At 43.5% G+C, this 25,942-nt stretch overlaps 1 protein-coding gene across 7 annotated transcripts in view; it reads right to left on the bottom strand.

The window, feature by feature from the left end:
* Positions 1-7,510: 7,510 nt before the first annotated feature.
* gapvd1 (GTPase activating protein and VPS9 domains 1) overlaps positions 7,511-25,942 on the bottom strand; it is a 40,615-nt gene continuing 22,183 nt past the window's right edge. For 4 of the 7 annotated variants that reach the window (XM_080434460.1, XM_080434461.1, XM_080434463.1 and 1 more), the window contains 16 exons: positions 21,157-21,294; positions 19,189-19,323; positions 18,015-18,134; positions 17,394-17,465; positions 15,662-16,008; positions 15,003-15,090; positions 13,332-13,403; positions 13,064-13,192; positions 12,607-12,733; positions 11,584-11,741; positions 10,688-10,847; positions 10,374-10,561; positions 9,742-9,955; positions 9,164-9,236; positions 8,827-9,024; positions 7,511-8,450 (listed from right to left, as the gene is read on the bottom strand). In XM_080434460.1, the coding sequence (XP_080290586.1) occupies positions 8,310-8,450; positions 8,827-9,024; positions 9,164-9,236; positions 9,742-9,955; positions 10,374-10,561; positions 10,688-10,847; positions 11,584-11,741; positions 12,607-12,733; positions 13,064-13,192; positions 13,332-13,403; positions 15,003-15,090; positions 15,662-16,008; positions 17,394-17,465; positions 18,015-18,134; positions 19,189-19,323; positions 21,157-21,294 (2,360 nt within the window). In that variant the 3' untranslated portion in view covers positions 7,511-8,309. The remainder of the gene's footprint in view (positions 8,451-8,826; positions 9,025-9,163; positions 9,237-9,741; positions 9,956-10,373; positions 10,562-10,687; positions 10,848-11,583; positions 11,742-12,606; positions 12,734-13,063; positions 13,193-13,331; positions 13,404-15,002; positions 15,091-15,661; positions 16,009-17,393; positions 17,466-18,014; positions 18,135-19,188; positions 19,324-21,156; positions 21,295-25,942) is intronic. The other 3 variants (XM_080434459.1, XM_080434464.1, XM_080434465.1) reach the window with 1 other exon arrangement.

The raw sequence follows: 25,942 nt of genomic DNA, 5'->3' as shown, positions 1-25,942 counted from the left end.
CTAACAATGCTGCTTAATTGGAAAACACAATGGAGAATGTGTGTAGTACAATTAGAGGGGGAGTTTATTGTTGTATTTATGGAAATGCATGAAAGGAGCATGTGGAAGCACAGTACACCTGCACTTGTCAAGATGCTGAAGTACACTGGGTAATTGGCTGTTGATTGCTGCCATTAACATCTGATGGCTAAGTGCATCTAATTCTTGTTCCATTTCCATGGTTCAATTTGATGTCACCTCCCACTCCTTCTCTCATAGGTGATTAACCATGCCTATGAAAATTGTTCTTTTTCTAATGATATAAGTGCAATTTCAGGTAGAAACGGTAACCACAGAAGCACAATTGTAATTGACATTTTTGCCTAATTGATGTCATTCGTGGTAAGCACAAGGTAAACACGAATATTGTGTAGGCTATGCTATTTTAGACCAAAGCCATCATAGTAGGTCTAGCCAAAGATGTAGGCATATAGCCAAAATAACGGATTTCTTTGCAGGATACAACACAAATAGGATAGCAACCTGTCATCATATGTAGGCTATTTAAAAATGTGCCTATGTAGCTTGAAATAAAACCTTATCTTGAATTGCCTAATTGATTTAATATTTCCCCTCATCAGGCTTCTATTAAGTGCCGCTCGGAATTATTTGTTATCCATGAATATAAATAATAAAAAAGCTCCATCATGTTTTTCACTGCATCTCTGTGGTTTGGACTCAAATCATAATAGAGAAAGCTCAGTTTGACTATTTACGTCTCTACAGTATCACCTCGGGGCAGAGACTTGGTATCCCTCTGAGTTTTAATCTCCTCGTCTCCCAGCATCCATCCTCGCGGCTATTTCATTTAAGTTTTAATATGTGTATTTGACATTTTGTTCATTTAGACTCCCCCTTTAATTTAATTGACGTGCTGCTGCCTTGTGTTGTTTGTTTTCTCCTTAGTGAAGATTTCTCACAATCAGCCGAGTTGGTTCTCAGTCTCACATGGTAGGCTATGGGCCCATATTGTGTCTGAGGCTATTGCCGTCAAGAGGGGAAATACTTTTGTAGAGCAGTGGTTCTCAACCTGTGGGTCGGGACTCAAGAGGGTGTCCCCAAATGACATGAAGTGACTTAAGACCTTTTTTAATACCTCAACAACAAAAAAGAAAGAAAAGAAAAAGACCATTAGCCTACTGTATCAAAAGTAATCAACAAACTATATAAAAACTGGTAAAACATTGGCAAAATTGTCAAATAACATAAGAAGGAGGCAACCCATTGTGTATAGCCAATCTACAATAGATCTGCTATTTTCACAATATTTATCTGTGGAACCGAGTCAAACTAAATGCGCATGATGCCTCAACTCCTACATTCCAAGTGCTTGTCAGGGTGGTCCCAAGTTCAAATATGATTATTTTGGCGAGTTGAGGCCAACTTGAGGGCCACTGTTGTAGAAGCTCAACACTCAACTCAAGACGTGGAGAGTGGAGACTGTTAGATAGTGATGACTTATCTAAAGAATCAACTCCGTATTTAAACAGGAAACTTTTATTAGGTTCTCCGTGTACAAACCACACACATCGGCTCTTAGTGTACACACGTGAATGTAATCAGTGACTCGCGTCACCTCCTTATGATCATGTCATCAGTAAGCACAAATCAGTACACAACAGAGACGACTCGCATTGCCCGCCCAGCTCCAACGCTTTGAATGAACTTTTGACCTATTTGGCTTTTTAAGCTTGTTTTCGTTCTTTATAGGCTATTAGGTTACCAGGTTTTGTGGGCAGACTATGCCTATAAGATGCGGATTTTTAGATAGCATATGATTAGGCTAATTTGAATAAAATGAGTCCTCTCCCATACGCGTGTATCACCATATAGTTTGCAATACTAGCCTAACAAACTCATAGCCTCATGTCAGACACACTGTCGGTGAAAGTTGATTCTGTAGCATATTGACTGCAAGCTTCTGAAACTTGAGAGGGGTGTAGTAGAAATGAGCAGATGTCTATCATGATCAACAAAATAATGATAACAACAAGGCTACTAGCATTATTAAATAAATGTCAAAGTATAAAAAAAATACATTCTACTTTTCAGCCAGCCATTCCTTCCTATTGACTTTAAAAGTCAAATAGTCATCATGTCCCATGGTGTTCTTTGTCTGAGCCTCTCTGAGTCTATGAGCTCAGGAGACCGTGGTCGGGAATGGTGCGTCTGCCATCTGCAGGAGCTGGTGGAAACGACACACTCACACATATCTACAATTATTGATCATATCGATGCTTTGGTTGAACTGTCTCCTGACTGGACGCTACATGATTATGATAATGGTAATAATCGTAGCAGTTCAGCTGCTGTTTGATAACTGAGCTCATGTGCCTGCCAGTTACAAGAGCATGTCAGTAAAGCTGAGTGATTCACATTGAGAGAACATATATATGTATATACAGTAGGCCTATAGCTATGTCTACAGCTTCAGATTCAGATTCCTACAATTCCTGCCAATGAAACCGAGTTGGACGACATAGGCCTACTGTAGCCCAGCAGTAGCCTAGTTCTCAACCTTTTCAGGCCGTGAACCCCCAAAAGAATCATATTTGAACTGAGTAGCCTACCCCCCAGATAAATATTGTGAAAATAGCAGTATACAAGCAAGCTTGTAGGTCGGCTATTTTCAAATGTTCTGCCTCTTTCTTATATTATTTGACGATTTAGCCAATGTTTGACCAGTTTTTAGTTTGATTACTTTTTATGCTGTAGGCCTAATGGTAAAAAAAATAAAAAAGGTAAATTGTCACTTCACTGTCATCTTCACTGTCAATCATGTGCACAGGCTGCGAACCACTACTTGCCTACTTGTGCGTAGCCTACCATTTTACACCATCGTAATAGGGAAAATAACTGATCTACAACCCCTGCAAATCTGCAATGCATTACTAGCCTGCTATTTTCGAAAAACGTTTTTGACAAATTTTCCACCTATAATGATGACATGGCCAAAACAGGGACGCCAGGTTTGAAGTGGTTATAATAAGCTATATTGGACATTTGGACCGGTCCGGCCCTTCCTCCTCCACCTCCGTGCAGACCAGACCAGTGTGTGTGAAGTCATGCACAAGCCCCGTTGGACTGATCATCTGTTATCCCTCTGCCATCTGGGTGCTGAGGCCGCAGGGCTGTTTAGATCCTCATGCAACAATCTGACTGAAATATGAAACACAGTTGCATCAGAGAAGAAGGAGAAGAGAAGCCCATCTTCTCAATTTGATTCCTACTCTCTACTACACTATCATCACCATGCAGTAAAACATTATTGCTGCTGCAGCGGAGCGGAGGTAATGTCAGGTCAAATCTGCACGATATCCTATTGCGGCGCCTTGATAATGTCTAGATGTAGTAGGCTGTAGACTACAGCAGTGGTTCTATACACATGTTCAGGCCGTGAGTGATCCCCAAAACAATCATATTTGAACTGGGGAGGACCCCCCACACGGACACGGACAAGCACTTGGAATTGTAGCAGCTTATAGGCATTCGATTTGGTTTGACTCCCCCCCCCCCCCCCCCAAATCCTGTGGGGACCCCCTGGGGGTCCCGACCCACATGTTGAGAACCACTGGGCTAGCCTACAGGCTGTCTCCATTCAGCCTACGTAACTCAATGGGTAGACCATAACTAGCTACTACCCAACAATAGCCTACTTCTGCTGTTCACCGGAGGAGAAAAAATATAAAAAATAAACTCCAATCCTCCACGGATCTCAAATCAGCCAAGTGCCACCTAAACAAAAAGATCCAATCTCCAAATCAGGCCAATCTAGCCATTGGCTTATACGCAACTAATTAACTTCACACACCAAAAATTTGAATTTAAATTAACGATTGGGAGATATCATCAGGGGATTCAGACAGTGCACCCCACGAAGAAGTTTATGATAAAAAAAAAGATGACTATTAGGGAAGGCAATTGGTGGAGTAAAGAGGAGCTTTTAGATGAGGAGGAGAGGGGGGGGGGGTATCTCCAATTACAATCCGCTGTACACTTGTCAGCAGTAATTAAATGTTTGCCGAGAGGTTGCTATTTGTGGCTGGAAGATGGGCTGATCCTGCTCCACTGCCCCCACTAACAATTATTATATTCCATGCATAAATTTCCATCACACTCTTTTGTGTGGCCTTGTCGACCACATATACCTCCCACTGAACAAGGAGTCGCAGAATAATGAAACATTATTATTGTACGTGTGCATTAAGTGATGTCCTCCCCCTAAACAATGAGCATGTGTCTGCTGCACAAATGTGTGCGCGGGCACACACAGGCGCACGCATGCACGCACGTGCGCGCGCACACACACACACACACACACACACACACACACACACACACACACACACACACAGTGGTGTGAAGTACATTTACTCAAGTACTGTACAGTACAATTTTGAGGTATTTTTACTTTACTGGATTATTTCCAATTTTCAGTACTTTTACTTCTACAGTATTGTACTTTTACTCCACTACAGTTATTTGAAAACTTTACTTAGTAGTTACTAGCTTGTAGATCTATTATTTTCAATTATTTTATCTATTTGAAAACTTGTGAAATGGGACATTCTGCATAATGATTTTTGTACTTGAAGTATATTTTGATACCAATACTTTTGTACTTTTACATTTTGAATTCTGGACTTTTACTTGTAACAGAGTATTTCTACATTTTGTAGGTATTGATACTTCTACTTAAGTAAAAAAAAAAAAAAAAGTACTTTTTCCACCACTGATGTGCACACTGCCACACTCACAGGTCATGTACGTACACACACACACACACACACACTGACACGATGTTAAAGACTGCTACAGAAGGGAGGGAAAACTTAGGGTTCTTTTATTGTTTTTTGTTTTGTTTTTTTAAGAATTACGTAATGCATTAATCACAGTAAAGACAAATCGCCTCCCTCCCCCCGCATGTCATAATTGTGCAAGCTTACAATTAGATGTAAGATGTAAAATTCGTTCTTCTCTACTCATCCGTTCACCTCTATTGTACAGGTAGTGGGAGCGAGCAGAGTAGCAGTATATGAACTGCGAAGCCAAATGTATGCTCTGTCGTACGACGGTATCGCGCGCCTAAAATAGATCTGCAAGCCGACGCGTGGTGCGAGCTTGTAGGTACGCAGCTTTATGCCCGATTCATGCTTCGGTTGCAGGACACGTATGAATCGGACTTAAAGCTTTTGAAGAATAGTTGTCCATCATAGTCCATCTACTTTACTCTTTTGATACATCTGTCCAGTGGTTTGCATACAATCAATGCTCAAACTGCAGCTGCTATGACTGTCATGTGTGTAGCCTACTTGAATGTCGCCTCAGGTGTTCTGTCCTGTGCATAAATAGTCTATAGAGTAGGCCTAATATGAACAGTATTTCACTCAGGTTATTAAGAACAGCTTTGGTCAGCTAGGCCTATCTGGGAACACTGAAACACAAACCAGGCCTGAATAATTTCATCCGATTTGCTCGTATACATATACATACTGTGTAGATATCTAATTAAAGTGACATCACAGACTTAATTAGTATAGATATGACCCTCAACATGATTTTCCAGTACATTGGTGTCTCTTAAAACTGATTACACAGATAAGTCATGGACATATAGGCTACTGCACATACATTGACTGTGCATATTTCACTGTTGGGGGAAGAATAAGAAAAAAAAAAAACATTTTGCAAATACCAAGACTGCCATTGGAAGTGAAATGTTCATCACCTTGAAGAGACAAAGTGTAACAGTCAGATCCTAATTAGCCTACCTACCCATTCAGTATACAGTATTCATCTAAATTACAATGTTACGTTTATGGCAAATGACTGTGGCTGTACTAAAGGGTATACAGTATGTCTGTCAGAAAGGTAAAAGAAAAAAGAAAACGGAAACAAAAGAAAAACATTCAAAAAAAGACTGTTCCATGTCAAATTTTAGGACATCTGGTTTGTGCAAAACAAATAAATGAGGTTCAAGGCGCCAGGACACAAAAGAAAAACAACATCCTCTTACAGCGTCAATTAGCCTACTGGCCTGTGGCAGATACCAATCATATTGTACAGTTTATCCTGGGTGAGAATGTACAATGACCATTCAATATAACATCATGCAAGAGGTCCCAAAGGCTCAGCCAATCGCACTCACTAAAGTGTTCTCTCACACATTCACTAGACAAACCTCAAGTCATGTGCTACACCCACTGCATGTCAGTTTACACATCAGTTTACACATCAGTGTTATTTGCCCTTTTTAACATTACTGTCTGTGCTGCCAGCTCATTGACTTTGAAATGATAAAGCCTAATTTATCTTTTGTTGTACCCCGTGCCTCTTGCCAAAAATAACTGATGTTTTGCACTTTATTAGTTATTTTCGGCAAGGGGTGCAGGGTATTATGAAGTATAAATAAGGATTAATTATTTAAACTATGATATATACTGCATATGGCACATTTGTGCACAAGAGGCAGAGGACATCTGCCTTTTACGTGAAAAAGGAGCTTTGTTCATTTGAAAATTCTAGACATGCTTGCATTGTACTACCAATGGAGGAGGAGGAGGGGGGGGGGGGGGGGGGGGGAAGTCGTAAAAAGATATAAGTGCACATAAAGATGAGTCCCTTTCTTGAACTTATGAGGAGGTAGAGAGCTAATCCAATCACTAGTCTGTCCATACTGATAGATGTCTCAGTAATAACTTTGTTCACTAAGCAAGGGCATGTGAGAAGGGTTGCGTTCTCCAGAACTACCATCACAGCAGTTCAGTGTCTAACGCTAAACCCTTTCTAACATGTCCCATTGTATTATGAAGACGTGCTGAATCTGACGCATGAACAGTGCAAATATGATCCGTTTCTCTGTTGCCAACCAATGTGAGTTTACTGTGTGCAGATTGAGATATCAGGTTCATTGGTTTCAACTCTGAGGTAGGATCTCTATAATATCAAAGGGGGATACATGTTGTTGTCCACAAACCCAGAACACAAGTGCATTAAAGGGAACAATCCGTGAATGACCATAACATTGTGCTGCCCATTGTTTTTGCGGTGACAGCTGGACAGAGGTTTCTCTCAATGAGATGTGTGTGATTGGCCCATTGGCAGAGGGGTGGCTGGTTTATGTAATGTTAGATCACAAGCACAAATGGAAAACACAAAAGGGAACCTTGTAAAAAATAACTCTTACTGTACAAAGAGCGCCCCATCTTAAAAGGCACTATTTTCAATATTTCCCCCCAAAAAACTAACACTATACTCACTGTGCACAGCTGCTGTTCAGCAATGACCCTGTATCTAAACTTCAGCAATTGCCCCACTGACCTCACCTACAGTTCGGGCTAGCCATCATTAAGGTGCCTTTTATATTGAGGCCTTTCTATCAAGTTCATTAAAATACCGCGACTTGCCACAGACACCTAATATGGGCATGATATGTGAAATCATTCTCAAAAGTTAAACAAAAAGCATTAAATAGAAATAAATACATTTTATTTCATACAAATATGGGCCCTTGTGTTCAAACTGTCACTGACGTATAGGTGTTTGGGAATAGGGGTAAATGAATGTCATTGTACTTTCAAGAAAGACACTGCCCTACTATTGATATGCTAGCATTTAAATAGCTAGGTTACTGCAAATTGACCAGTGTATGCAAAATCACCAACACGGAGTCAACCAACTCTATCAGTAACCATCACGACCTGTAAATCCCCAATGTTACAATGCATTTGATGAGCATTAGATCACTTGAAATAAGTCGTAAGCCCATTGCTTACAAACAAAACAAAACAAAAAATACACCATCAGTGATCATATCATGGAAGTATGGTCCCTTTTCATCTGATTATCTTTTCCATGTGTCGATTTAACGTTTGAATAATATGGGATATATATAAAATCTAATACAGACCCCAAAAAAACCCTCAACATGACAGAAGAGACAACGAGATCAAAGGAAATGATCCAAATAAGCTGAAGTTCAAACATTAACATGTGGACCCCCCCCCTCCCCACCCCCCCAAGGCCTTTTTTTTTCTCTCCAACCATTTGCTAAAACCTGGATTTGTCCACACATACATACAGTAATCATATATACTTTGTAATCTCTCAACGTCTCTGGCTATGTACAGCTATACAAATAAGAGAGCAGGCTTAAGGCCAGCTTTCTGTGAGCTGTTGGGTTTGGGAAGAAGGGAGCAGTTGGTTGGGAAGTCTCCCAGTCTCCCAGGCTCCTTCCCCGCAGTCTGCCCGTACAGGTGGCTTGTTCTGCTTCACTTGCGATCGTCGATGGTCTTAATGAATTCCACTGCCGCGGTGAACTGCATCCACCAATAGCACTCCTCCCCACTCAGCCGGCTGGCGTAGAAATTATTGATGTACTGAATGGTGGACAGCAGGCAGGGCGGGTTTGCCTGGAGGGGAGGAGAAGCGGGGATGGGCACCCACATTAGCCGCTGAACGAAAAACCACGCCGCTATGCCCATGCAGATTATCACCATAAATATGGAAATATGGAAAATATCAACCGGCGTACAGGTTATCGGGGCAGCGAAAATCTCGACGCCACCGTGCAAATTACTGGTTAATCATATCAGGTAAGGACTAAGTAGATGTCCCAGAATGATTATTTTCAACCTTCAGAATCCAAAAGTGGTCAAACGCTAAAGCACACACACAAGCTTTGGAGCTTACAAATTGTTTTAGAATACACTCACACAGTTCAGTTAATGAGAGTCTGCTATTCAGCATAATGTGTAAAACGCATTAAGAGTAGCGGGGAGGACTCACCCTTATGAGGACATAAACGAGTACGGGGACGAAGTCGTCCGCTCCGGGGACGGAGTCGTCGTAGGCCAGACTCAACAAGTTCATAATGGTGGAACACATGCGCAGTATGCACTGGACTTTGTCTCTCGGGGTCTTGTAGGCATTGATGGTCCTAATCTCAGATTGTGCAGAAGGCCATGGAGCCTCTTTCAGATACACCTGTAAGGATAATAAAACAAAAAAAAGCATTAACACTTCATGCCACTTTGTGGAGCAGCCATTACAGAAACAATGGCTTTCTATATAAAATGTTCTTTGGATGCATCTGATGAGGGCATTGGATCATCAGGTTGTTTACCTCTGGGATCTGAAGAGCTTTGTGATTGGCTGTTACAACTTTCGTGAGCCGCTGTATGTGTTCGTGGAAAAGCCTGGAAGACGACAATAGAAGAGTGGTTTTCAACCTTTTTTGCGTCAAGGACCCCCAAATTGACACATATTAGCCCAGGGACCCCCATTTGAAAAGATATGCCAGGGACTCAACCATATTGATTTCTTGGGGGTCCAAATCTACACTGTAGTATCATCATCAGTGTTCTTTTAACTCTGAGTGTACAAATGGAACCAAATGGACCCGTTAGGGTCCATTTGGTTCCATTTGTACACTCTCAGAGTTCTAGACACACAAGGGTCAATTTGGTTCCCAACTATTAATTTGTCTTGGGACCCCCTGGAACCCCCTCAAGGACCACTGGTGGTCCCCGGACCACTGGTTGAGAACCACTGCAATAGAAGATAATTGAGTGAAACTAGAAAACACAGCCCCAGCTATTTAAACCTTTACACATTCCTGCCAGGAAGAGTAGCAGAGGGAACTGGATCACTGTTAATTGAGACGGACGGAGTCAGCATGGCACTGCTGGTCTAGATACTCACTGATCTCTGAGAATATCCCCATCCTGGTTGGGGTAGAAGGCCAGTTTAAAGATGCGGTTCATAACGCTGCGTTCGATGGCCATCTGGGCATCTTGCAGCTGGTCCTCGCTAGCGTACTGCCAGATGGCATCACGGGCCATGGCACCGTACAAGTAGCGCAGAAAATCCTCCACTGCTGCGGTCTTGTCATCGGACGCTGTGCACCCCTGGAAGGCTATGGCGGGGGGGCAGACAACAATGCAGTCAACACGGATACGGGGACATACACATGAACGTCTGGAGGAATCACAGTCTGTTGACGAAGGGCAGGCGAAACTGAATAGCGTTGCTGTCAGACAGAAAGAAACCTTGTATCTCCACATTTCAACTTAGTTTATTCGTAAATGAATACCATACTTCACACAAAAGTGGTGAAAATAGCCATTTTCACTATTTAAAAATGTTTTAAAAAAATAATGTTTAAAAAAATAATAATAAAAACGGGTTTGTATATACAAGGTTTCCACCGACAGCAACGATATTCTACAGGCCTTGTTGGAGGCTTGCTGCCAAAACCATTTAATGAGCAACGCTAATATGACTACTACCATATCATGATGTGTAACAAAAATGGATGTGAGGAGATAGTATACCCTTGATGAAGTCCTGCGTCTTGGCCTCCATATGTTCGAGGAGGAGCCGCACACAGACCGTCGTGAAGTATCGGTTGGCCACCTCCTTGTCTCTCAGCACCCTCTGAAGGAGCCTCTCGAGGTGGGCCTGAGACGTCTGCAGGCCCTGGCGACACCTGGTCAGATACGCTATGTACGGTGCCCTCTTCCTGCAAGGGACACAAAACGTTGGCTTTTTCATATTTGCCATTATACTCCACACTACACCACAGAACAGCTAAAAAGACAGTGTCTTGAAAAAAGCCACAGGGCTGTCATCCCCCCCAGACAGGTACCTGTAATCCTCGGCGATGGCAGCCAGCAGCTTCCTGCAGGTCCGTGGGTCGAAGCGGCCGACACAACGAGTGGTCTCCTGGATTTGTGCCATCTGGTTCTTATCCTGGAGGTTGATGGCCTCCGCTAGCTGGACCTTCAGGAAGCAGACGATCTCATTGTCTGGAGAGAAGGAAAGGGGGAAAGGCAGGAGGGGAGACGTGTGAGACATGCTGCTGGTGTACAAAAGAGAGGCCCGGCTGCTGTAATCAGATCAGCCTGCCGCCTCCACATAAGAATGTGAATGATGGCTGCAGAAATGCTGTGTTATGGATTCACTGTTAGCCATTGGAAAAGGGGATGTCATTTTCTGCTCTGCCTGGTATTGTCCTGCTTCCAAATGTGTAGGAGAGATCCTTAAATTAGAATTGCTGCAAGGAACAGGCGAGTCACTCTCAAGAAAACCTCTCACTTTGAAGAAGTTGTGTGCCGTGTGCTATTGCTGCATGTCAAATTATAATTTTATGGTGAAAATGTTTTGCAAAACCGAACCGTGTATCCAGTTTGTACAATGAGGCAACAGTGCGTCAACCACATAATTGCTACACATGTCACTGGTTGCATTCTGGCTAGAGACCTCCGTTTCATGTCTTTGCCCCTCTGTCCTCAGCTTCCCGTCACTCTAAACTAACCAATCTAAATAACTGTAAAGCAACAACTTCGTGAAAGTGGTTTCTTTTTGTACAATTATTTATATTCATGGTTATGCTTACACTGTATTTTTGTTATTGATAGGAGAGCCACTTCTTAAAAATCTGATTATGAATAGTTTCTTAAATGAAGACATAAGTGGTGTGACACCTGTATGTACATTATATACTGTACACCACTACAAATGCCGAATCAATTCTACACTTACAAAACATCGGGTGAAGATGACCAGGTGCAAAACAACTGTGATTACCATCAGAGTCTGAGTGGTCGGGCAGCCCGTTTCGTGTATTGGAAGGAGCCATGATGGGCAAAGCCACAGAGTCCGCAGAACACAAGACCATTCTCAGCTTCTTCTTGGCATCACTGGAAAAACAAAGGCTTTTTGTTCAGAATTTGTTCCAATTTAATCATTGTCTCTTTGTAAAGTAGCATTTTCTTTAAAAGTAATACGTTTGCTACACCAATAATTGGTGTTTAATTTAACAAAAAATAACCTTAGACCACCTAATCTGAAAATAATATTTTAAAAACATAAGGTCTGTATATGCATGTATAGACCAGTGTTGATTTTGACAGCAAATTTTGATCTAGTTTTAGTCATAGTCTTTTGAATAAAATTCCATTTAGTTACAGTCATATTTTAGTCATCTGAAATGTTTTACTGTTAGTCTAGTTTTAGTCGACTAAATATCATAAGATTTTAGTCGACTAAATCTACAGTTGATTTAGTCAACTAAAATGTATTTTGGCGGTGCCTTGATGGCGTCTTAAAGGCTGTTTTTACACTTGGCCGCATGCTGAAAATAGCCGATCAACAAGCTCACAACGCGTCGCAGCGCGACGCGTTGTGAGCTTGTTGATCTGCTATTTTCGGAGCGCAACACCCGAGCGTCTTTTAGTTCTACTGGATCTCTTCTCCACTAGTCCCTCACTAACATTCGTCTAGTTTTTATTTGTTGACGAAATTGTCAACATATTTAGTCTTAGTTTTAGTCATCATAGCTTAGATTTCTTTTGTTTTCGTCAGTGAAAAAAGGTAGCCGACCAACATTTTTCGTCATAGTTTTAGTCGACGAAATCAACACTGGTATAGACTCAAATCTAATTTATACTTTTCTCAAAACATAAAAAAAATATGTGACGCTGTGCACTGAAAATCCGTTATTCTCAGCAAGCGACACGGTTGAACAACGAAGTAAAGATTAGGTATAAAGCAGTGCCATCTGACCTAAAAGAGAACTTGGAGTCGTGCTGCTGGGCTGTCTGGCTGGCTGAGTCTGGCAGGTCGTCTGTGGAGATATTCTGTAGAGTATCGTCTCTGGGAGAATCATGCACACTCTCCTCTACACACAGATCTAGTGACATACATACATGCAAAGTATACATTATTTTTTATCAATATGTTATACATTTTTCCAACATACGGTATGTGTGTAGGCCTGTCGCAATTATTACATAATTGTCTAATCGCAATTATTTTATATAATCGCAATTATTTTTGCATAATCGTCATAATCGTCATAATCATGTTAAAAAATGTAATATATTTTTTTAAAATGTCAAAAATAGTGGAAATAGCAGATCTATAAGCTCAAAACGCGTCGCAATGCCTACATACGGTATGTGTGTGGAAAGGTATGAACCGCATGCCAAAGTGTATGCATGCATCTCCTGCAGTTTCTCACCCCCTGCAGTTTCATATGAGCCTCCAGCTGTGGCTCCATCGCTGGGGCTGGTTCTCTTGATGTTCCTGTATTTGTCCAGGATGTCTTCTGCTGCCTGGGCCTGAGAGCTCTGTCTGGGCAGTGGGTCATCTGATAAAATCCCACCAAGACAAACAGGGCGACATTTGGGTTAACCCATCACTGTGTGCATACGTCCACATTTTCCCTCACTGATTCAGCAAAAAGAAAAAGAAAAGGGGGAGCACAATGACAATAAATCAGGACAGACCTTGTGGGACACGCTCCTGTGCCATATCGTCTTTCTCGTGCTTGTCCCTTTTCCGGAACGCCGCTATCGGAGCTGCGGAGGAGAGAGAGGGGGTGTAATGAGTGAGCTGGGAGGGGTGAGTCCATGTTCGCTGTCGCTAGATGAGAGGACGGTCATGAGTCACCTCATGACAGCTCATCGGGAATGGGGAATGCACTTTGGTAAATCTTTGGTATATATTTTTGGCGGGTTCTACTATGACTAACAATCATAGCACTGTACAACTTGAAGGGAACAAAAACAACTAGCATTGTGTTTTGTTGCAAAATAAAGCACATGGATTCCAAGATGGTGAAAAACAAAAAGCTTTACTGTGGTCCATGACCAAGAAGTCAAGACCTCATCCTATTAACGCCAAGGTGCTAATAGGACAAACGCTGGTCTTACGTTTCTTTGAGACAACAGAGTACTGGTATCTGATGAACCCTTCACAAACAAAAAGGATGCACACCGATATTCTGACCTACTGGGGGCAAACATTGAGTCCAGAGAGCCAAATGGTAACACAAGTGTAAAAAAGAAAAGAAAAATGGCAGCCAACAAAATGAATGCGTGGATGAGGAGGGGTGGCTGGGGAGGATGTCAACTCAAGGCTGCAACCATGTCACATCACAGCTCTATCTGTCACACAGGACCACAACTACAAAGCAATGTGGCGCTCAACCACTGAATCTAGCAGCTACATATAAGTCTATAGTGGCTTGATGATGGCGGTTGTGTTGAAGCGTTTACCTGTGACTTCACTCTCGGCCGTCCAATACAGCACTGTGAGGAACACAACAGACAGGGTTTGGCCTTTCACTCACACGCACACACAACAAGACGCGTAATACACACACACACCCCACAGGCTGCCGCTCTGTGGGACAACCGTCTACGAGTCTCTCCACGCAGAGCAGCAGAAACACAATAAACTCTGCATGGTTGGTGGGAGGAGGTTTCAGCTCTGCGGCGCTCCCATTCTTGCACGCCTGCACGCATCTCCATTTCATGAATACCGGTTTTAATGTTTACTCGAGGACCGTCATTATCTCAAAGAGTAATAAGCAGTCATCTCGTGCACGCACAGCTCATTATTTCTCAGACAGATGTATGAAAGATGGTTTGTAGAGTTGAACTGCAACAGGAGATGCGTCATCTATCAGCGTCGATGACAGAGAGGTCTATCTAATGACCATTAGCTGCTGGCTGACAGCACTGCTGGGAGGGCTACAGCCCCGCTATCTACACAGCTAAAGCCCCTCTCATGACTGATTAGCTTTGAAAAGTCTAAATAAATCTGTGGCTAGTGAGACGTGGGGAGAAAAAGGGGACCGGACACGTCTCCGAGGGAACTTTGAACAACAAGAAACATCATTTTCAAACTGGAACATCAGCAATGGAGTGGAGAACATGGATCATCATTCTCTTTCTTTGCTTTATAAATCGCTTTTCCGCGACGCTCTTTAAAGTGTTATATTTCCTGTCATAGGTGTGATTAAGGAAACATTTCTTTTTTTTTTTTGGTGGGGGGCTGGGGGCAAGGAAAACACGGTGCCGAAAAGTAACGGTGCAATCTGAAAAACTTCAGTTGGAAAATGTGCTAAAATGCTTTTGGAGCAAAGAGAAGGAATGAACCTGTTGATCGGTTACCTTTGGGTATGGCCGAGACAAAGCGTTTCTTCCACCAAGGTCTGTTGCGGTCAGACTTCTCGTCATCGCTGTCTTTTCTCTCCTCAACCTTTGGAAAGAGCAGTTATACACAGGATTAAGCATTGTGTATACTTGACCTGTATAGTTATCTCTCTATACACTTGTATATGTGAGAGTATGAGATGTATTGTGTGGTGGATGCATTGTCCAACTTGTACTACAGTACCATGACACTAAACGTTTATGTTTGCCCCAGTGTGGATAAAACCCATAAAACCCTTTACCCTTATATCAGTGGCATGTATCACCCACAGTGGTGTAAAGTAACTAAGTACATTTGCTCAAGTACTGTACTTAAGTAAAATGTTTAGGTATTTTTTACTTTACTGGAGTATTTCCAATTTTCAATACTTTTACTTCAACTCCAAATACATCTCAGAGGCAAATATTTTACTTTGACTCCAATACGATTATTTGAAAACGTACTAACTAGTTACTAGTTACTTTGCAGAGGTAAATTATTATATTATAAAACAAACATTAACCACTTTAGCCCTATTTTATACATCACCCTTCGATATCAACTCTCAACTCTACCGCTGAGTTTGCAAAAAAGCGCAGCTGGCTCATGCCCCGCGGCGTTACCGTCCTGTACTTACCTCTCCTTTCAGGGAGTCCTTGCTGGGGGACGAGGACGGCCCCAATGCAAAAGCAGCGGAAGAGTCACGCTCCTCCACCGCTGTGCGCCGGTTGAGACCCGGGTCGCTCGTAGGCCGGCGGCCCGGGCATACTATGTCGGAGCTGCGGCTCCGCACCAGCCTGTCGGGGTAAGAGTGGCGCTGCTTGGTGTGCTCCAGTTCGGCCTGGGCGAGACAGTGGGGGGTGAAGAGCGAATGGCGGGGCTCCTGCCCTAGGGCATACGCCTCGGGGATGGGAGGATCGGGGGGAGGGTGTGGGGGTCTGGCGTAGTGCACTTTTGGTCTTACTATGGTGCCAGTGGAGGAGCCTGGGGTAACAAAACAAGACACAAAATGTGTAAATAAGTCAAATGAGTTGTCAACTGTCAACCATCAGACACACAAATACAAAGTTCTTAAATTCTCTGTCAACACCTTTTATTTCCTGTACTTCTTTCTCAACTGTATTGGATGACTGATGAAATGAAAGATTTCACAACAAATTCAACATCTCAATGCAAAGATATACATTGTCTCCAGGTAGAATTAGAATGCATAATTGCTTCCAATATATTATTCATCAACACATTAATGAGTAGTAGAATTACTGCAACTAAATTTTCACAGTAGATTCACTAGCTTACAGGGGAATATTAGGAGCAGCGCACAGAGTGAGCGAGAGAAATCATTGATGCATAGTACCTAAAGAAACATTGAGGAAGTGGGGGGGTTGAGGGGAGGGGGGGTGCTAGCTGTTGTTGGTAGGGATATGAGCCCTAGGTGTAGGTAGACCACCTGTTCCAAGGGTAGACGCTCCTCTCCTGAAAAGCTTCCAATGGCAACCTCGTGCCATGAGCACAGTGGGATGGAGGGGACCGTGCCAAAGAGCCCGGGGTGAGGTCTCTCAACCTGTCATCCCTTCACCTTGCCACAGACACACACAGCTCCCTGCTGCTACCCATAGCACTTCGCTGAATGCAATCTCGGCTACCCGGTTACACTCGGCTAACGCCGACCGTGCAACGCAACAGAAGGAACAAAGACGAGGTGTCGAGGAGAAAACACTGGTCGAAACACTAAATGGGGCTAATTGAAAACGGGGCATTCCCACGAAAAAGGTAATATTTATTTTTGTCCGGTTAACCCTTTAAGTAGGACCTGAAGCTGATTCTACAAATATCTTCTGAATCCCAACAGTATTCTGAAAAAAACGTATGTTTCTATATCAGCGGTGCTCAAACCTTTTCATGTCAAGGAACCCCGAAATTGTATTTGGCCGCCGACCCCCATCTCAAAATATGTTGTTCCAGGGGGTCACAGAAGCAAAGATTTGAGTTAAAAATGTTCGCTTTAAAACAGTACATTTAAAGATTTGCACACATTTTCACGATTTTTCAAAAATAGCAGATCTACATGCTTGTAGCGCGGCACTCGGTGCCGCGCTATGAGCTTGTAGATCTGCTATTTTTTAATAGCCAAAGTGTAAAATAATGCTTTTTTAGCTCAAATAGAAAAGTGATATGCGTTCCAGGTCTTAATGGGTTAAGTGGGGTAAAGACTTTGGGCGAGGGGGCACAGACGCTCTTCTAGAGTTTATTTCTCAGGGCTCCAAGCTGTTCTGTGGAGCCCACGACATTAGGCACGGCTTAATAACGCTCATTTGCTAGCTCTAGGATTGGCTCCCGAAAACATTCCAGGGTTGCAGAAAAATTACCTTCGGCTGAGGAGAGGGGATCGAACATAGCCAGCAAGGAATCCGTCTGTGAGGGCGGAGAATTCAGATGTCCTGTGTGACAAGAACAGAGAATAAGATAAGAGGACAAATAAAATACAGATCATGGGCCCAGAGATAATGCGGCGATTAAAATTCCCATCTTTGAGGATATGTTCACTTCTTCCAAGCCTAAAGTTTCAATAAATCAGAGCCTTTCTTCCCATGCCTGCCCCCAACTATGCCAACGGCCGTCTCAACTTTCTGTTTCGACAAAGTACATAAAATAAAGCAGACCGTTCGCTACCCTTTATTAAATATATATAACATATGACGTTATAATACACCGTTCTAAAATGACACCACCTGAGTTCTATAACTCCATTCGTTTTATGTCAACCTTGTCCGAGTCTTCGGTGTCCCACTTTGACTTTAAGTAAACTACAACAAGAGCCCTACACGGTCAGCGAGTAAAGTACAGTAGTTGCAGTTGGTGGCAGCTGCGGAGATGACAGGGATTGATGGCTTTAGCCACCGCTGCTGTTTTTGAGCGGATAGACAGTGTGGAGTGATGGCTTAGCTCTCGTGGTGGGGAGGTGACACTCTTCCCACACAGTCTCCTACCGTTGCCTGCCTCCTCCCCATCTGGACTGGTCACCGAGTCCTTCCCTCCGAAGTCTGAGCTGCACTCTGACCGCAGGTCCTCGATCTTGTTGGGGATATCTTCAGAGGTCGCGCTGATGCCTGTGGCGGTAACACAACGTGACACAGACAAGCACAGATTTGTGGTGACATTCAGGACAAACAAAAGCAAAGAAAAAACTCAAAGAAATCTCTTCTACGGGTGAGACGCCTCACTTTGGAATAAGGTATAAGCACCAGAGGCTGGGAATTTTTGCTGTGCTCAAAGCTCCAAGTCTGACGGCTCCTGGGGAAGCCCCAGAGAACGCGGAGTGTCAAGAGTATGCAGAATGGTCCCTCTCAGATGGGAGCCCGCTGGAAGCTCTAAATTGGTAGCGTAAGCTCCCATGGGTGAGGGAGAGAGACACGGATAAGAGCGATCATCGGGCACAGACTATCCATCGGCCGGGGGCCCCTCGGGATGTTTCCCCCAGCGAGCTGAGCCATGGGCGTCACCGCCGGCTTCTTAATCTGGGATACTGCTTCATGCATGTCAACACAAAGCCTGTCCACCTGAGCCCACAGTAAAAAGACAACCAACATTAACCCCTGTGTATCCTCGTGAAAAAGTCACACTGACCCCGATGCACTGGTTAACAAGCACTCCCAGTATTATGACTGCTCTAACACAGAGAGGAGGGGGAAAAGAAGGCGAAAGAGACAGTTTCATTTATTCTACTTAACCTTGTCTTAACCCATTGATACCTGGAACGCATCTGTGTCACTTTAGATGTCTTTGGCTATTCAAAAATAGCAGATATACAAGCTCATAGCGCGGCACCGAGTGCCGCGCTATGAGCTTGTAGATCTGCTATTTTTGAAAAAAATCTTGAAAAAAAAATCTTGAAAGAAAATGTTTTAGATTATTTTTTTCCAAATGTTTCAAAATTTCAAAACTTTCAAAAAACCTCAGGTCTTAATGGGTTAACCGGGCCGGTCATTTGAGAACAAATTTGTATTTACAATGACAGCTTGGCAAAAGGCTAGATCCCTCTCGAGGTGAAGGCGACTGGGAGAAAAAAAAAATATATATAACCGACCCACCGACAAAAATCAATAAGTCATCCGACAGAAGGACATATAACCAGGACAGACAGAGTAGGTATAGCGCTTTTACCTGAGACAACGCTGAGGCCTGGGGTGCTGGGTCTGGAGCTGACCTCCCTGACCTCCGTGTCATCAGAGGTGCTGCCTACCCCGGAGCAGCTCTCCAGCTCCTGCAGACGCTCCTCCTGCTTGAGGTCAGGGGCTTCTGCCGACAAAATTTAAAAACACACAAAAACCATGCGTACGTGACATTAGTATTTTTTGCATTTCTGCCGTCATATTGCCTTATGAAGGATGGTGGGAAAACGGAGACACAGACACATACAGTACAGTCACAGAAGACAGGATACCTTTTCAGTTTACAGTTTAGGCATTTAGCAAACGCTCTTAATCCAGAGAGACCTACAGTAAGCAAGATAATACATCATAATACACATTATACATCAAATGCATAAAAATAGTAATCTAATAATAAAGTAATACATAAGTAAACCAATAATCTAATAATAAGTAATACATAGGTAAACCAAGAACCTATCATCAGCCTACATTGAAACTATACACACTGTCACTATAGGATGCCAGGTCAACAATGACCTGGCATGTGTCTATAATATAATCCTGCAAGGACGTCAAGGCTAAGGCAAGATAGAGACACAGACACATACAGTAGTACAGTCACAGGAGACAGGATACTTTCCCCCCTCATATGTGCACACTGTAATATAATGGACAGATGTGGTTAAATGTACTTGTTAAAGTTTGCTACAAATGATAGGCATCCTCCAACTACGCCCTCTCTGAGAGGATTATAGGGTAGTTGAGAGGAGTGCACAGGCGTGGAATCAAAACAAGACATATATTATCATATCTTATAACTGACTAAATTAAGCCATAAAAGCCAGTCCGGCCAATCCACTGGCTGCCCAGTGGAGTTGTTGGGTCGAACCCAGAGGCTCCATGCTAACAGCAGTACTCATTTGCATGCTCGTTAGTAATAATGCGGCGGTGAAGTGCTCTTCGGAGTGCAGTTTTCTGCTGCCTAGCCATGAAACAAGCGCTCCACTCCAGGCGAGCCCAAGATAGTGCTATTACGGAGCAGAACAGGGGCAGCAAACGGAACAAAAAGCAATCAAGACACTCATGCATGTCATTCCGACGTGGCACATATTGAAATGGTGTACTACTTCAATTAACATAAGGCCCAGGCTTTTCCAAGAAACACTTAACGCTGTTAATAAAGCACTCCACCGATTTTCACGAAACACTGACTTTGAAGGGGGGGGGGGGGGGTGTTTAAACACATAATCAGGCATTAATAAAAGCTTTGGATGAAAGTGCTTTAATTTAGTTTTCCAACAGATATAGTAAGCCTACTCTATAAATTATTGGATTGCGCTCACATTACACTAAACACAATGACATGATTGGTATAATGGCGCTTGCTGCAAAGGATACTAGTGTGGAAATCCTTCCCACAGCTCAGAGCAACGCATGCAGCGTGAAACACAGCATCACAGAGCGGCGTGATGATGGCAAAGTCTAGATGTTTGCGAGTCTAGACACATAAAAGGGTTGACACCATGTAAAGTGACTGAGGACAGCTGCTGTCCTTGTGCATGTTCTCTCCCCCACCGCAACCACCACAGGTGCTAAAGCACCTGGAGGTCCCCTCTAGGGAACACCCTGAGCTGCCTTTTACTGGCACGCGCAGATCTGCCCTGAAAGACAAGGCAAGTGCACACAAACACGATGACAGATGCATGCTCACATCCTTGTGTATGGACTGCGGCGGCACCACACCTGGCGTGTCCACCCCCCCCCACACACACACACACACGAAAAAGACACGCACACACACACACACGTGCACACAGATGAGACTGTCATGGAGATGCAGTGCATAAATCAACACAATAACCACGACGACAGAATGACTAGAAGGCGTACGATCGAGAGAATGAAATGGGTGGCACGTCGTCTTTCTCATGTTTGAGAAAAAAGCCCATGTTAAACTAAATGTCGACAGTAAATTCACCTGAGTCGCTGGGCAGGACCTCCACACTCCAGGCTTCACTGGTGGTCTCGGAGATGGTGGATCCGTACGGGTCTAGCAACACCGAGCCGGAGCCTGGCAGACAGAGCAGGCTGCCTAGCATGCTCTCCACAGCTGCACCTGGGAACAACAGAGAAACAGGGGAGGGAGAGAGAGTTAAGCATCCATTTCACAGAGGGAAACTCAGCGTGACGTTGGGTTTTTAAACCACTTTCAACCTGGCGTCCCTAATTTGGGCATGTCATTATAGGTGAAAACGTTCAAAATAAATTCAAACTCTTTCAAAAATAGCCGCTCTACAAGCTCAAAACGCTTTGCGATGCAACGTGTTGTGATCTCATAGATCGGCTCATTTGTTTAATATTTTTGAATAGGGGTTTAAGTTGTTAATAGCTCCAACATCAGTGTCAGAAGGTCGTAATCTGACCAGTATTTGTGATCAGGTCAACTTCTGCTATAGTCACAACAAAGGTGGCACCTACAGTATAGTTATAAAAATGGTTGTTAAAAAAACAGATGCGATATGCAATTAAATTAAATTGTGGTCTTGGCTGACCGCACTATTATGGTTCTACAAATCATTCTGATAACATGGTTCTCATATTCCCGGTGTTTAATAAGGATAGAATATACACTATACTATATATCCCCTAATACAGTTATAGAATATAATGGCTAATTCTATTGACACAAATAGTCATTGTGTAAGGATGAGATGCACGTGAAGGTTGTACATGGTGAACATCAATGCCACTTAACTGCTCAGGAAGTGAAGCGCCTTGCCATGGCAACACATCAGCCTAGCTAGTCTCATGCAAGATACCAATGGATGGATATTCCCATGACAATTACTAAACATGTAACAGCTGACCACTGAAGACCGGGCAGATGGAGTGGGGGAAAAAATGACAAAAATGCTACTGATGTTATTTCTGCCTTCCTGCCATTGAGTCAGCCTTGGAATTTCCCGTGTTAATGCATATGAGATTAAGCAAACCTGCATTTCTAAACACTACTTCTTTCCTACAGACAGTGTTGCCAGATTCTGTGAGAGAAAGCAAGCAACCAGGTCTAGGAAAACCAGCACAAAAGAAGCAACTATGGGCCACATGTGCACTTTAACATATACAGCAGCGATTTGAAAATAGCAGATCTACAAGCTCACAACGCGTCGCATCGCGACGCGTTGTGAGCTTGTAGATCGGCTATTTTCAGACAGTGTGCACACACAGAGACACATCGCACATACAGAGACACAGTGCACATAAGGAAGGAGACATGGTGCACATAGACAGTGCACATACGGAGACAGTGCACACACAGAGACGGTGCACATACAGAGACACGGTGCACATTGGAGAGAGCTGGAGGTCACAGGCATTCCATGCTGGGGGACCCACAGGCACATACACCACTGTGCCAAAAGGTCAGGGGTTAATGGTAATATCTCACCCTGCCCCCAGCCTCCAGGGCCGTGACTTTGAGCTGTTGATTAAGCCTGGCATTACTCACAACCAAATTACCCCCTTCGCCAGCTACCACCCACCCTCCCTCCCTCCCTCCCGCAAAGTCCTCGGCACCGCGTCCCTCCATCTCCATTTGGGAAGCCGCGGGTTAACAAGGCGGAAGAATGCGGATGTGGAGAAGGAGGGAGGGAGGTATTAAAAAAAAGAAAACTGGTTTGAGTGGGAGACTTGAGTTCCATGGCGGGTCAGGAGTTGGATATCAGAATTCCACCTGTAGGTAGCCACGCCCCCATCCCCACCGCCTCAGTACGGCACACACACTTCCACTTCATGGCACACACAGCATGCAAGCGAGTCAGTGCCCAGGCTAGAGTGAGTGTGTGTGTGTGTGTGTGTGTGTGTGTGTGTGTGTGTGTGTGTGTGTGTGTGTGTGTGTGTGTGTGTGTGTGTGTGTGTGTGTGTGTGTGTGTGTGTGTGTGTGTGTGTGGTGGCGGCGGGAGAGCTCTATCCTGCTGTCCGTGTTTACAGTCTTCCTTGTAGGGGCGCAGAGCACTTGTCTTTCAGGTGGATGATTAAATGAATGGCACAACAAGAAGTGAAACAATTAGAATTTCTGCCTCATTATCATGGTAATCTTATCAGTGGGATAATGAGGTATTAATGGATATTTAATGTGCATCTCATAACCCAATCCCTTGGAGAAAACACATAAGGAAATCGCTGTAAATTCACTTAATGATGGAAAAGTCCCCCAACGCCATATTCCGAAGAATGAAAAATGGCGGATGCAAATGAGAAGGAACCAAGGTCAATAAGACTGCAGGGACTGAGTGAATGTCAGAGAGAGAGTGAGACAGAGTGAGCAGGCAAGTAGGGGAGAGAGGAGAGAGAGAAGGTATGAGTGTGTGAGTGACTGGGAAGGAGAGAGAAGAAAAGAAAAAAAAAAGGTAGGCAAACACACTGAGATGAAAAAGAGAGGGGAGTCGCTCTGAATGGCACGAAAGGCATGAACCTTTTGATAAGGACATTTAAGTGAACGTCTGTCAAATAACCAGAGGGGTTTTGTGCTCTTGGAGGAGACACTGGTCCAAGATAACTTGCCTATACTTGCCTAACCATATGTCATTGCTAGGCTTATTCTGACAACTAAGAATATTCTAGTGGTTCCCAAATGGCGTGCCGAGGCTATATGATAATGAGTACTGCACTAGTTACTCCGATAGCGGGTACAACTGGTACAACGTACATTGCATAACCGGCTCGTTCCCAACGGGCATCGACCATAGCTGGGTGCTGCACAAAGCATGGACTATTCTAGTCTATATACTGTATGCAAATGTCATATTTTTCCAAACACAATTTATTAGCCAGTTTTTCCATCAAATGACAGAGCATAACACATGCATGCATGCACACCTCCCATGCCCTTCAACATCATCAAAGTTGTACAAGAAAGGTGCACCCAGTAGAGCGAAAAAGAGGCTGGTAACAAAAGCCTATGAATGTAAATGACAGCGCCCCTTATATTTATTTATAATAAATATATATATAGATAAATATGTTCAAAGTCAAAAGCACATGAACTAGCTGATAGGTCAGTCTATCAAATAACCTCACGAACGCAAACCATTTGAAGAATATTCTGGAATTACGTTCTGCTGACTGCATGCAGAAGAAATAGCTCCTTAAAAATAAGCTACAGAGAAGCTCTCAAAATAAATTAGTACGGTTGATCCTTAAACTCCATCCCAGCACACATCTTCTCCTTGCTCATTTAATTAGCCTCAGGTGGCTCAGAGTGGAAGAGAGAGTATCACATATTAAAATATGTATGGTTCACATGATTGTAAACAAGGTGGTACCCAAATAACTAATCTTATACTTATAATTACTGATGCGTCGTTAATTTGTCCTTCTCACAGCACACCAGTGGTGCAATTGTCTCCAAACTTTGCACCAATATAAGTCATGGGTTGGGACATTTAATAGGCTTGCTTGCATGCTGTTAAGTGTGAGTGTCGTAATGTTTCTTAAACTTTGATTAAAAAGATTCTGGCTCTGATTCTTCCCAGTAGGGGGGTGCCCTACTGTGCAACAAAACCTGCACCTCTGTCCAAAGAAATCACCTATCATCACCTGGGAGGGGTTGATTGCTTCCCACCGCCTGGGAGGTGTTTGGGGAGCTGATGTGGTGTAGGATAATAAATGATGGTTATACATAAGGAGCTACTGTGCAGGTGTACGCCTATGCACGCTCGCGCCTGTGTTATTGAGCATATTACAGGTCAACTGTGCCCTTATTTTAAATTCCACTGATCAGAAGTGAAACACTTACGTTCCTATAACTCGACAAAATGCTCTTATTTTGAAGTCCACCAACCAGAAGTCAAAGGTTTACGTTTGTCCAATCTGGGACCCCATCGGCCAAAAAAAAGGTATGTGCCCTGTGTAGAGACTGGATGTCAGCCCGTTCACTCTCCTTCAGCCCTCCTCTTCCGGTTGTTTACATTCGTAATAACACCAAATCTACATGTTGTAACGGGAGTTGCCGACAGATTCAGCTGCGGAGCTCTGAATCCGTCTCGAGAGTTTAACGTTTGTCTGACTTGACGAATATGCTAAGCTTTACTGATCACTGATCGTTCAATAAACAAACGTCAGTAGTACTGCTGGCAATGCTGTTTTGAATCTGACATAAGGAATCAACGTAAACAGTTTCATACAGAAGGATTTATAAGCTGCTTGCTGCATTCTAGTATTTTCACACGTCGTTTAGTAATTCATTTGCAATCAGAGGCGAGTGAGTGAGCAGGTAGGGAGCCGCGGGACAGGCGACAAGTCCTGTGAAACTATCGCGGATGCATTCATGCTCATCTCATGCACACGCCCGCTCTTACTAGAGTTAAATAGACTTGAAGTTGTTTCTACGTGACTCATAGGGAAAGAAGGCTTAAATGAGCCAAAATTGAAACGAGCTATTAAACACTTGAAACGTGAATGAATGATTGTGACTTGCTGCCTTTGGTTGTAGCCTTCAAGCAAGGCGCACGTGTAGTCTAATGTATCCAACTAGAAGTTCAGCCCGCTATGCAAGCCTCCCATCTAGCGTGATGGGAGCTTGTTCCTCGCGCAGAATCTGGCAACCGTGCTTCACGCGCCTGATTAGCTTAGCCTGCGTTGCCAGGTCTGCAACGTATTAGATTGTCTTTCAGGTCTTAGATGTATCATTCCATTTTGCGACTGTGTTAATATCTTGCATGTTCATAATGATATGATAATACCTTTAGTTCTAAATTGGTCTG

The sequence above is a fragment of the Gymnoscopelus braueri genome (genome assembly GCF_963280865.1).
Source record: "Gymnoscopelus braueri genome assembly, chromosome: 7".
In the NCBI taxonomy this organism is placed as follows: domain Eukaryota; kingdom Metazoa; phylum Chordata; class Actinopteri; order Myctophiformes; family Myctophidae; genus Gymnoscopelus; species Gymnoscopelus braueri.
The sequence above is the reverse complement of the archived record's forward strand: the minus strand, read 5'-3'. Positions and strand labels throughout refer to the sequence as shown.